Source organism: Rhinolophus hipposideros (genome assembly GCF_964194185.1).
Source record: "Rhinolophus hipposideros genome assembly, chromosome: 20".
NCBI classification, from domain to species: domain Eukaryota; kingdom Metazoa; phylum Chordata; class Mammalia; order Chiroptera; family Rhinolophidae; genus Rhinolophus; species Rhinolophus hipposideros.
The window spans coordinates 52,594,440-52,607,124 of NC_138066.1; the positions used below are offsets into that span (position 1 = coordinate 52,594,440).

Here is a 12,685-nt window from a genome sequence, read left to right on the forward strand (position 1 = left end):
GGGGCCCCTGAAATGAGCTCGCTGCCGTGCACGTCCCAACACAAGGGCAGAAAAACGACAGAATCACAAGGGCCTGTCACGCAGACGACGACCATTAAAGCCCCTGTCAGCAAGTGCACCCAGACCTGAGCAGAGAGGAGGCCGTGCGAGCCGTGTCTCCCTCGCAGGCATGCTGGCATGTCACAGGAGTTGAGCACGGGGAGCCAGTGCCAGCACACAGGGGCGACTGCTTGGGACAGATCACGGGGGAGCCGAGGGAGGGGTGGTAAGGCCCCACTCAGCCTGTGGTCGGTCACCCTCTGCCACCTGTGTCCACACGCATGGACACGCCGCCACCTACAGGCCTGCCTCCCATCCACAGCACCACAGGCCTGGTCTGCTGTCCAGCTGGACACCCAGAGGTCCCGTCCTGGCCCTTCCTCTTCTTTCCCACTGAGCAGAAGCATGGCCCTGTCGCCCCCACTGCAGGAAGGGGATAAGTCATTCAAGGGGCATGGGCCAAGGCTGCTCCCCAACACTGCATGATGGGGTATGGACGCTGGGAGGGAAAGGGAGCCGACAAGTTACAAACCTGCCAGCCACCTAGGGGGCTACCAGCCATGAGATAGGGACCTGCTCACCTTTTCTAAACGTGCAGCTGCCTCGTGAGCCTTTGTAAGGCTCAGCACCTCTTGCCCCCCCCCCGCCCCCAGCTTACGGTTCCCCACACCAGGGAGCGTCCCTGACTCTGTGCTCACCACCTGGAGCACTGGGCCGTGCGTGCCAGCCACACGTGTCCCCAGGAGAGCACTCCCAGTGTCAGCCCCAAGGCCAGCGCGGGCTGAAGGAAGCCGGCACCGTTTTGAATGTGACACCAAAGGGACCAGGAAGCCCGGCTGGCATGCCAACGGCAGAGTCCAATGGGGCACCCAACACAGGCCCCACAGGCCCAGCTCCGCTCCTGTGAGGCCGCCCGCCCATCAATTATAGGGAGGCTGGGCGAGAAACACGGAGAACGCGCTAAAAACACACGGCGTGTGGTTCGGCGGGGCCATGTGTTTTGTTACAGCCTCATGGAGCAAATGGAAACCAGATGTGGCCGTGCAGGCTCCAGGTGAGCAGCGCCCGCCTCCATGACAGGACACAGCTGCTCGGCCACGGGACAGGCAGCCCTGTCCGCGCTGACTCAGGCCGAGAAAGCTGCCCCCGGCGGTGCCGCAGCTGAGACGAGGCTGAGGCGAGGGATACCGTGCCTGAGCCCAGTTCTGCAGGGGCGTCCCCAATGCACAGAGCCAACACACAGGTGGCAAGGGACCCAGTGGGTACCAACAGGGCAGGCGCACGGTGGCCACCTCCCTCTTCAAGTGGCCTTTTCCATCCAAACAACAGTCTGATCCGTGCAGCTCTGAGCACTCACATTTCCTCAGGGCACCCCGCCGTCCCCAGGGGTCTTCTCTGCAGGACACCCGCAAAGGGGGATCGTCATGCCAGCCCTGCCATCCCAGAAAGGCAGGACAGAGCATGCCCAGCTCCTCCGAGATCAGACAGCTCCGGGAGAGATTGCTCCCCGGCAGGCAGAGGCGTTTGTGGGGTGCTGACGCCGCCAGGCACGTTCCAAGTACAAGGAGTGAAGCCAGAATGGGGCAGCAACAAGTCCAAGGGCCACTGTAGCACCTGGGTGCACTCACCTCCCAGGCCAGCCCTTCCAGGACCTTCTCTTCTGTCAATCATGGCGGTGGGGGGCCTCATCTGGGCTCTGGCCACAGCACCAGGGGCCTGCAAGGCGGCCTCAGCCGTGGGAGGGAGTGAGGGCCATGGCTACCAACAGGCAGGCTGACCAGTAACAGACCATGAACGGGACACAAATCAGAGGAGTGTCACTGACTGTCCAGGCGAGATGGCTAAAATTTACATCCTCAAAACAAAACAAACCAACGTGCGCGACACCCATTTACTTACCTGTCAATGCACCAAATGGGGACATGGGGACCTCAGCTCTGCCATCTGTCCCCTGCAAGCAGGTGGCTGCCCCCCACCCCACTCCATCACCCGAACAGGATGGAGGCAGCTGGGCACATGAGACAGCCTAGAAAGTACCACCATCGTTCCCATGATCCCAAGCTGTGGCTACTGCGGCATGCCCAAGGGGGAGGGGCTGGGGGCACCGAGCGTGTACCTGCGAGCTGCGTACCTGGAAGCCGGGCCACCTCCGCCTTCATCTCGTCCTGAGCCTCTCCAGGCCGGCCGCCGGGGACTTCCTTTGCCAAGTCCAAGTCCACAGGAGTCTCCTCACTCACGGACAGGGTGGTGTGTGTGCTGACCACGAGGACGCCCAGGCCGACCCAAAGCACCACCTGGATGAGACACAGACCCCAACGGTAAAAGGGGTCACTAAGTCTCCAGACCCCCAACCTTCCGGGAGGAGGGAGGCCTGAGGACTCGAAGTCACCTCCACCTGGTGAGCACAGCAGGAGGGGCCAGGGGCACAGTCTGCCGGCCCATCACACTGGCCACCAGGAGACGACGGTCCCTGGCGCTCGAAGTGACCGAGTCATCAGCCAAACCTGCTGGAGCCATGTCACCAATGGGGCAGGAGCAGCATGAGGGGAACCCAAGAGAGAAGGGGCGTGTATATGACACAGAGGTGCCGTCTACCTGCGACCCAAGCCCACTGACCACACCTCTCGGAGAGCCTGGTGGCCGGACACTCCTATGCCTATGGCTACAGAGACTGGGAACCTTGACGGCTTCGCCCGGAGACGCAAGAATTTCAGGGCACCTGCCCATCTGGAAAGGGCGGCCCTCGTGCATGGCATCACCTCAGCCAGCAGCCAGTGAGGGCCCAGTTGACAGGTCCCGGTTCCTCAAAGCCCGGGTATGAACAACCTGCTCCTAACGTCACCCAGTGGGCGTGCCCAGAGCTGCCATGCACAGACCGGGAGCCGGCATGGAAGTGGCAGCTTCTCGCCCCTCCTGAGCTGGGGTGCCCAGTGGTGCTGCCCTGGAGGCAGTACTGATAGTCGGGGGCCCCCTCCCAGGCCCGTCCCTCCCCTGAAGGACCTGCCGTTGACCATAAATGCTGCCTCAGTGACTAAGTGCAGCAAACCCCACGCACCACAGCTGTCTCCTCCTGCATTGGCTGCAGTGAGGCGAGCAAGGGCTGGGCCAGCATTCTCCGGGTTAACGAGGCTGCAACTTCTGCCCTGCCCACCTGGCCCACCTGCTCTCCCCAGGCAGCAGTGACTCCTGGTCCCACACAATGCTGGCCACACTCCCGGGGCTGGCCAAGGTGCGGGAAGGCCTGGCCACAGTGCCTGTGAACTGGCAAAGCCCCTCTCGCAATGACCACCAGCAAGCCACCGTCAGGTGCCAACAGAGCTGCCCGAGGGGCACGTGGGGATGCTGTCAGATCTGTGCCCTGAGATGCAAGCAGCATCTGCAGACGTTACGATCACGGAGCTCAGGGTCTAGAACCCTGACATGCCCGTCATTTTCTTAAAAGCATGTGGACGCTGCTCAGCTGTGTGCCCAGAGATCACCATACACATCTTCTGACCAGGAAGGAAAGATTCATGCAGCAGTGACAGTGTCTGGGGGGTGACCAGAGCAGTTTTTAAAAATTAAGAAAGGGAACTTTACACCCTTTGCATTTCTCCAGCCAAGGGCAGAAATGACCTCACTGAGAAGCAACTAAAGAATTCATCTCCTAACTTGGCGCCCACAGGGTAATGGCAGGACCTGAATGACAGTCCTTAACATCTTAGTGGGATCAGGAGTGACACTGCCCGGTCTCCCCAGCCGGTCGGGGAGGAAGACAGCTCCCGGTGACACAGAGGACAGTGCCCAGGAGGGAATCCTATCAGCCAGGTGGCAGCAAAACCCCATCCACCCCCAGGCCTAGAGCGGGCCCCTGAGATGGCTTTGACAGAGACACCGAGTGGGTCACTTTGTGTCGGCTCATTTTACAGGACACCGTTCAGCATCTCTGTGGGAGACTGGCAAGCCACAGGCAACGTCTCATCCACAACTTTGATTGATCTGTATGAACACTCAGCTTTCTGGGCTTGAAGAAAAAAATCACATGCAAAATAAAAAACGTGAACTCTGTCAATGCTGGGAGACAGCCAGCTTCCCACAAAGACCAAGACAAAATCAACTTCAGGGTAATTTATGAAGAAGGGCCTGCAGGAAGCCAGGAGGTTCCAGAAAATGACCCAGCTCCACCGGTGCCATGCACACACCTGCCTCTGCCACCTGCCCGAGATGTGCCAATTGCAGAGGGTGTCCGTCAGCTCCACCCTGTCGATGAAGGAGCCCACCCACCTCCCCCACCTGGCGACAGTCCCGACCCCTCTGTGCCGAGACCCCACTTGTCCCTGACACAGCTGGCTCGCCAGCTGCCTCTGGGCTCTGAGGGGCACTGGCCAGCTGACCGCAGTCTGTAGCGTGAGCAGCCTCTGTAACTGGTCAAACGTCCCAGCTCTTCACTCTCACTCTCCTCTGAAGAAACACTATGGGCCCACGAAAACCCCCAGGCAGGGGACCATGGGCTTAATGCCACACAGCCATCAGTGAGGACATTATAGGGCCCTGCCTGACACTGAGTGAATCTCAGTCCCCAGGGTGATGGTTGATGCAGTGACCAGATTCCAGCCCACACAGGGACGCGTTGGGAGGCGAGTCAGCAGAGCCAGGGCAGCGACACTCCTGGGGTCAGGCATTTGGAAAGGGCACCGGTATTGCCCACGTCCCCCAAGGCAGCTGTAACAACTAGGCACTGACCACAGGCCGGCCAGCACAGACCTGAGGCCCGGGGTCCTGCCCTGGCCGAGATCGGAGAGGCTGGCTGCTGAGCATGTGCAAATAGGGATGTTCCCCGGTTCTCCCCAAGTCCCGAATAAGGAAGAGACGCTGCTCCTGGAGGAGGTACCCGCCAGGCGCAGGGGCTGCTGCGGCCTCAGGACGGGGAGGAGGGTGGCCATGCCCCAAATGTTGTCACCTCAGGAGCCTGAGCACAGCCCTTCAGTACCCGCCTTCCAGTACCAGCCTGCGAGTCCAAAGCATGGCTTGGAAACGGGGCCAGTATCTGCCATCAGGAGCCCTGCCACCTTCTGGCCGCACGGGACCAGGAGGGAAAGGCAAATATGTGCCCAGGCGTGGCCTGGGGCACCCCAGCACTCTCTCGCAGCCTCCACACCCACCAGGGGTCCCCGACTCCAAACTGGAGAACAACACCTGGGGTGGAGAGAATACACTGTTGTTCACTTCTTACATGTGAGACTCTGGCCAAAGCGCACATTCAAATTCTGCACCTCAGTAATGAAACGCACACCTGGAGACGGGTTCCAGACACCCTGCAGCCACACGCCCAGTTTCAGGCCTCCAGGAAAGCGTGGTTAGTAGCTGGCAGCCATCCCAGCACTCAGGGTCAGGGTGCCCTGGTCTGGTTGAGGTCGAATGGCCGACCCGGGGTGGCTCTTTGCTCTGTAGGTCCCGGTTTTCATTCACCCACTGCCACCCTCCCAGGAGCGCATGTCGCCCTTGGGGCCTGGCCCAGGCTGGTGCAAGCTGCCGGGGAACATCCCTCCCCTCCCGCCCCCACCAGCCCCAATTATCTAGGTGGCCCCTTCAGCGCCTCCGGCTCCCCCTGCTGGCTTCGGGGAAGCAGCACGTCCATTCCAGTCGGAGACCCTACGCACTTCCACCTGTCGGTACTGGGGGACCCTCTGATTTCTCTGATTTTCAAGATAAAGAGTGAACAGTGTGATGGCGTTGATAAGAGTCAACGTGTGTTCACAGTTCTTGCTTATTCCTCTGAGGATGGTTTTCAGAACATCCGATGCCCCCTTCTTCTGGCCCTTCTCAGGTGTGTGGCCAGGAACCAGTGCCCGGTGGGCCAGGTGGTGGCCTCGGGCCTTCCGTGGAGCAGCCGGATGTCCTGGACAGGAGGCTACGGCCCGAGCAGGTGCCCTCAGTCCCCAGTTTTGTGTGTAGCCAACGCCAGCCACATTTCTGAGTGTATTTCCCGAAGATTCGTGTTCCTCCAACAGTAAAGCAACATGTTCGGAAATAAAACGCAGCAACACATACACATGGTACGCCACAGTCAGACAGACAGATCATTCCAGAACTACTCACAAGGTACTGCGCCAGCACACTAAGCAGGGGGAGAACCTTGACCGCCTTTTCCACACCTGGTCAAAAAGTAGTTACCATAACTCAACTTGCTTTCTAGATTTTAAAAACCACAGTGAAACCACAGGTATGGTAAATGCTTCGTTAACTCCAGTCCGATTGTTCATGTCCACATACTTGTGTGCGAGCGTGAGCGTGTCCACTCGTGTCCACATGTGTGTGTGTGCCTGTGTGCTCGTGCCAACGTACGTGTGCAGGTGAGTAAGAGCACACTTGCGTGTACGTGTGTGCAGGTGTGTGAGATGCACACTCATGTCTGTACAGCGAGCCAAAAGCCCGCATCAGAATGAAGCAGTGGACACTAGACACTGTCCCAACAGAGTCAGGAAGACGACAAGCTGGCCCCTCGCATGCCAGGGGGGCTGACGACAGTCGCACAAGAGAGAAAGGAAAGTCCTAACAACTGGAAAGGAGGGGGTGCGATCAAGAGATCCCGTAAGAGTTCAGAAAGGTAACCGCGTAAAAACCTAACATGAGCCTATGGCCTCCCTACATACAAACAACAACCAGTCAGCAAAACCAGGGGGAGAAGAGAACTGGGAAGCAGAGGCGGGGGCAGCAGGCCTGCGGTGGTCCAGGGACAGAGGCCACATCGGGGACCGAGGCCACGCCCGGCCAGGGCACAGGGAGGCCCGAGTATGAAGGTGCTGATGTTCTTAATTAACCCGCAGCTTCAGTGAATTCCAATTAGACCAAAACACAAAACTGGAGTCATTTTTGTTCAAGTCCAATCAGCTGGCCTAAACATTCATGTGGAAAATAAACAAGCAAGAAGATCCAGAAACGTTATTCATACAAGCAAAGAGAGGGGTTGGAATTAAAGTGTCTCAGAGCGCCGCGTCCCAGTGCGGGGGGCATTGTCAGTGGTAAAGAGGCCGTGGTAATGAGAACGGTGTGGAAGGCTGCGTGACGGGACAGGCCAGCCATCAGGGTAGAGCAGAAGTCCCAAACCAGGCCCACAAACGGACAAGAACGGAGCATATGGAGAGGTAACATTCACATCAGTGATGGGTTAACAGGGTGTGACAACTAGGGGGCCAGCTAGAAACACACTGGGCTCAACCACTTTGCTTCTTACACCAGAATGAAACGCAGATGGATCAAAGATTTAAATGAGAAAGATGAAGTCATGAAAGTAGTAGAAATGAGGGAAGAATTTTTAAAATACTGATGTGGGAGGATCTAAGTCTGACTTTTCTCCCCTAAAAAGTCTAGTGGACTGAAACACTGAGACTTGACAAACTGGGAAAAACATTTGCAATTTGGCAGGCAATGTGCTAATCCCCCCATATTATGAAAGATTCCTAAAACTCACTAAGACATGCCTGCTTCTGGCTATGGCAAAAGAGCTGGCAACACAGTTCTTCCCATTTAAAACTACTATGCAAGCAGAATAAAAACGCTAAAGACTAAAAACGGTAAAAATCACCCAACTGATGACACTGCTGAACCACCTCGGGCTCTGAGCCTTGGGGGGCTGACACTCCCAAAACCAGCAGGAAGCACGGGGGCCTGAGGTCCGGGTGGGGAACCCGAATGAAGGGTGAGGGCTCCCTGGCAGCCACGATGTGACCTCTGCTCCTGGAGAAGGGCAAGCACTCCCCCGAAGCACGTACCAGCTGCCAGCCGCAGAGCCACACAGGGAGCCACTGCCACGAGTACAGACGCGCAGCGGAGACTCGAGCTATCTGAGGGGGACGGCGTTTAGCTGAGACCCTGGTCGGGCTACACCCCAGGAGTGAAGGCAAACCAGAAACAGACTGCCCCAGGTGGGCACGGGCCTCTGCCCACCCTCTGTCTGCTGGAGGGAGACCACGGCCCCCAGAACCCCAGGGTCTCACACACACCACGTCCACAAGCTACCAGGCACTCCAGGAAGCAGGGCCAAGTGACAGGAAATCAAGAAACCACAAAGGATCGGTATAAATAAATACTATCTGAAACAATAATGTATTGCGGAGTTTTAACATATATGTAAAATTAAAATATATAAAAACAGCAGCACCAACGGCCAGGGGAGGGGCAGTGGCCCTAAAATATCGTGGGATCCTAGCCTTGTCTGGGAGGTGGCAAACAACTCATTTACTGTCAACTCGAATAAGCCAAGGATTCAAATTAAACTGTCTTGTATAACTGCCAGAATAACAGAAATGTACAACGCCAGCTAACAGAGGAATAAGGAATACTTAAAATGCTTGATCTAGCCAAAAGGTAGCAAGAAAGAAAAAAAACAGAAAAAAAGAACAGATGGGACAAATAAAAAAACAAAGAGTAAGACGGAAGCTTTAATCCCCCCAAAATCAGTAATTATATCAACTGTAAATAGTTTTAAATACTCCTATTAACAGGCTGGGTAAAAACAAAACAAAAGCCGACTACATGCTATTATACGAGACACACCTTAAATAGAGAGGCATAGTGAGATCAAAAGAAAAAGGATGAAAAAAGCTATACGGTGCAAATATAAACCCCAAACAAAGCTGGGTTAGCTGGGTATCAGACAAGACTGACTCTAAGGAGAGAAGCCTTTCCAAAGATAAAAAGGGGCATTTCACAAGAGAAAGAGCCAGTTTAACAAGATACAACCACCTTAAACCTGTATGTTCCTAATAACACAGCTCCAAAATAAAAGGCAAGAATAGCAGCAATAAACAAATCCACAGTGTCACTGGGAATTAGCATTCCTTTCTTGACTTGATAAACAAAAAGACTTGAGAGTCAGTGAGAATATGTCAAGTCTGAAAATCACACTGGTAAACCTGACCCAGCCGTGCAGAGCTCACTGCTTCCGACGACGGCAGACACCCACCAGGCTGGGCCACGTGCGAGACCACAAAAGCCACAAAGCGAGTCTCAACAGGTGTCAAAGGACCGAAAGTCATCAGCGTGTGTCCTCCAATCACACAGGATGGTGCTCATAAACTATAAAAAAAGATTACTAGGATGTCCCCAAAAGTTGAGAAATCTAAAGTGGCCATGGGTGGACGGAGAAGCAATAGTGGGAACAAGCACGCGCCAGGAACTGAGTGACAATGCCGTGTCCAATCTGTGGTGTGGGGCAGCCCCAGTGGGAGGCCAGCAGGCTGTTGTGCAGGATGATGACAAGCCAATCCTACAGCTTAGTTAGAAATACAAGGGCCCATGACAGGAAACACGTCCTAAAGAAGAATCAAGTTGGAGGATTTCTTCTACTGCCTGACAGCAAGACATATAAGGCTACAGCCATCGGAACAGGGCGGCACTGGCCCAAGGAGAGACCGACTGTCACACCTGCACAGGGGACCCGACAACGGTGCTGCTGCAGTGCGGTGCGGAAAGGAGGGAGCAGACCTGCCAGAGCCTCCCAGAGGACGTGACCCTCACCCACCTCACACCAGTGGACTCCAGGTGCAGCGCCGACCTAGACGGGGAGAAGGAAATAAACACCTCTACGACATGACCCAGAGGCTACCTCCAGGGCTGTGCGATAAGCAAAGCCTTCTAAGTCGCACATAAAAGGAACCGAGCAAAAGGAAAAGATCAGTAAGATTCACTACACTAAAATTAAAAACATCTGTTGACCAAAAGGTGTCATTAAGAAAGTGAAAAGGCAGCCAAGAGGGAGAGGAAACATTTGCAGTATACATTTCTGAGAAAAAGACTTGTATCTAGAATCTTAAGAACTTCTACAAATCATAAGATAGCCAACCCAACAGATTAAAAATGGGTAAGGAGACACCCCCATGGAGAACAAGCACGTGGAAAGGCCCCCAGCCTCACCTGGCATATGGCGGTTGCAAATTAAAACCCAAATGAGGGACTACTCACTACACACCCATCGGAAGGGAGAGGATTCGTAGAAGGGATAGTAGATATAAAAGTCACGGGAATTCTAACGTGGAAAACCAGAAAAAGTTTGGCAAAATCCACTAAAGCTGAACAGCCTTCACCCCAGGACTCCTGAGCGAATAACCAACAAACTGCACACACATGCATCAGAAGAGACTGGAACAGCCCCACTCGGGACCCTCTGGGCTCCGGATGACCCGTGGTTAGTTATGGCAGAACGTCTCACGCAGTGAGCTGGCAGACTACTCCCCCACGCCCTGCAATAACGTAGGTAAGCGCAGACGGGATGCTGCATACAGGGCCAGACGCAAACACGGATGGTGAGACTCCATTTCCGCAACTCAAAGGACGGGCGAAAACAAAACTAGTGCAAAATCCTGGAGGGCAGGTGAGCAGCAACCTCTGGGAGGAAGACAGGAGACACCCAGGGCAGGTGTCGCCCTGGATGGTGGTCCTGTGGCTGCGTCCACTGAGCAAACAGGCTGTACGTGAGCTGTACAGGCTCTACATCACGTGTTTCGCTGCCTGTCTACTATACTTCTAAGAGAATCACCGAAATATATTAGCAAGAAAAAGCTCAACAACTCCATAAAGGTGAGCAAAAAGCAAGGCAGTTCATAGAAAAAGAACTGCAATGGCTTCTAAACACATGACAAGGTGCTCCACTTCACTCCAGGCTGATGAAGGGGAAGGAGGCCCTGCTGGACTGCAGGCCACATCGGCTGAACTCTGTGGCACGGGGGCAAAACCCACCGGGTGACATGCTCACACCCTCTGACACAGAGCTTCGTGCCTGCAAGCTTCCCGCAGACACAGCCTCACATACTCGACATGCTCACCCACCCAGACACCTGGCGTACTTTGTTTCAGCGAAAAACCGCCAAGGGGGCTCCACAGCCAGAGGCAGTGCCTGGTGAGATGGTGCGGTGGCCTCAGGAGGGGGATGGAGATGGGGGAGGGGCGCGAGGTGCACAGCACACATGACAAGCCAGTCCCCAGAGGCACACATGCGGGAAACAGCTGTTCAGTATTTGATGTTCACATGAGTAAGTTAGTGCAACACCCCACACCAGGCCACCGACAACCTCTCCACGTATGTGCACGCACACACGCGCACGCACGTGCACACACGCAAGCATATGCTAGCACTTGGTGGGGAGCCAGGCAGTGCCAAGACCGCTCACCTTGGCTTTCCGCAGGCTCAGTGCCGAGTTTCCCAGACCCACGGAACCAAGTACCTTTCACGCTGAGCAACATAACTAGTTCCCAGAAGCCATCAGATAACACATCTCCTGCCGGCCAGAGCCCAGACCACTACTGGTGGTCGAGGAGGCCCAAGCAGCGCTCACCTGGGAGGGGAAGGTGTTCTTGTGGACTTTCTTGTAGATCAGAGCCGGGCAGATGAAGCAGATGAGGCTCCCTGTTGTGGCACCTGTCAGGCCCAGGATCGTCTCCACTGGCAGCAGAAAGACACAGGGTGAGGTGAGCGCCAAGGGGCACATGCGACAAAGGTATCTCAGCTTCCGGCAAGCACAGAGACTGAGCCAGCCCTGCCGCAAAGCGTAACCTAGGCACAGCAGTGAACATGGGCCGCTGTGGAGGCACTGTGCCCTCAGGACCCTTAGGGCTGTCCCATCTGATGCCACGGACTAGGACAGTGCAGGCCCAGGGGCTGCTCCTCTCCAGCTACGGTGCCTCAGTTTCCTCGCTAGCACCACTCCCTCCCGTCATGGGAGCCTCAGTGAGGCAGAGGAGCATCTTCCCATGGAGACCAGCACCGCACGAGACCCAGCCATGCTGCTCTGACTCCCTGGAGGGAGTCTGGGCACCAGTGGGGCTTCTCGACTGCCCATCTTCAATCACCACAAACCAGGCGTCAGCTCCACCCCAGCACCCTTAATCCCCTGCTACTCAGTGAGTGACCAAGCAGGACTACCCCAGGATATGTGTGGGAACCAGGAGCCTGGCATGTGGGGGCCTCTGGGTTGTGACCTGGGGAGCACACACGCTGGTTCCACTCAGTATCTGATAACAATAAACTCTGTCTGCTGAGAGCGGGACATCTGACAACAGAAACCTTCCTCAGAGCCCTCCCCTTTCCCTTTGGTGACGTGTCAACAAAATCGGGGTAATAGGAAGGGAGGAGCTGCTTTACAACTGCAGTTCCACAAATCAGGCCCTGTGTCTCCACATTGCAGGCTCTGCCCTGAGCCCCAACATGTCACAGCCGGGATGGAGAACAGGGACAGGACCACACCAGCAGGAAGCCAGCCACAGGGTGGCCCTCCCTCTTACCATTCGGGATCATGATTCCACCGACCATGGTTCCAAACACGACCGAGAGGGTGAGCGCTTTGAACCGCAGAGGCGGCATGTAGCCTCCTGCCGCGAAAGTCCCATCTTTTTGCTACAGGAGAGAAGATACAAACAGAAAGCCTTGGGACAACCGCGACCCTGCCAGCCAGCCCACGCAGAGCCTGCCAGCACCCCAGGTGGGTCTGCCCAGGAAGCCCCATCAGAGGCAGGCTCAGCAACCTCAGTGTGAACCTGAAATCCAAACCCTCAAGGTGCCAGGAAGGCACAGGCTGCTCCTCGTCAGACACGGACGCGAATCTTACAGCTTCAGTTTGAAATGTCAGTGGCAAGTCCCTGTGGCTTCCTTTCAGAGCAACACCACGGGAGA

General features: G+C 55.9%; 1 protein-coding gene across 3 annotated transcripts in view; it reads right to left on the minus strand.

Moving 5' to 3' along the window:
• Positions 1-12,685, minus strand: part of SLC38A10 (solute carrier family 38 member 10) — a 38,385-nt gene that overhangs the window by 9,430 nt on the left and 16,270 nt on the right. For all 3 annotated transcript variants that reach the window (XM_081030020.1, XM_081030021.1, XM_081030019.1), the window contains exons 9-11: positions 12,298-12,409; positions 11,352-11,458; positions 2,171-2,333 (exon numbers count right to left, since the gene is read on the minus strand). In XM_081030020.1, coding sequence (XP_080886146.1) covers positions 2,171-2,333; positions 11,352-11,458; positions 12,298-12,409 — 382 coding nt within the window. The remainder of the gene's footprint in view (positions 1-2,170; positions 2,334-11,351; positions 11,459-12,297; positions 12,410-12,685) is intronic.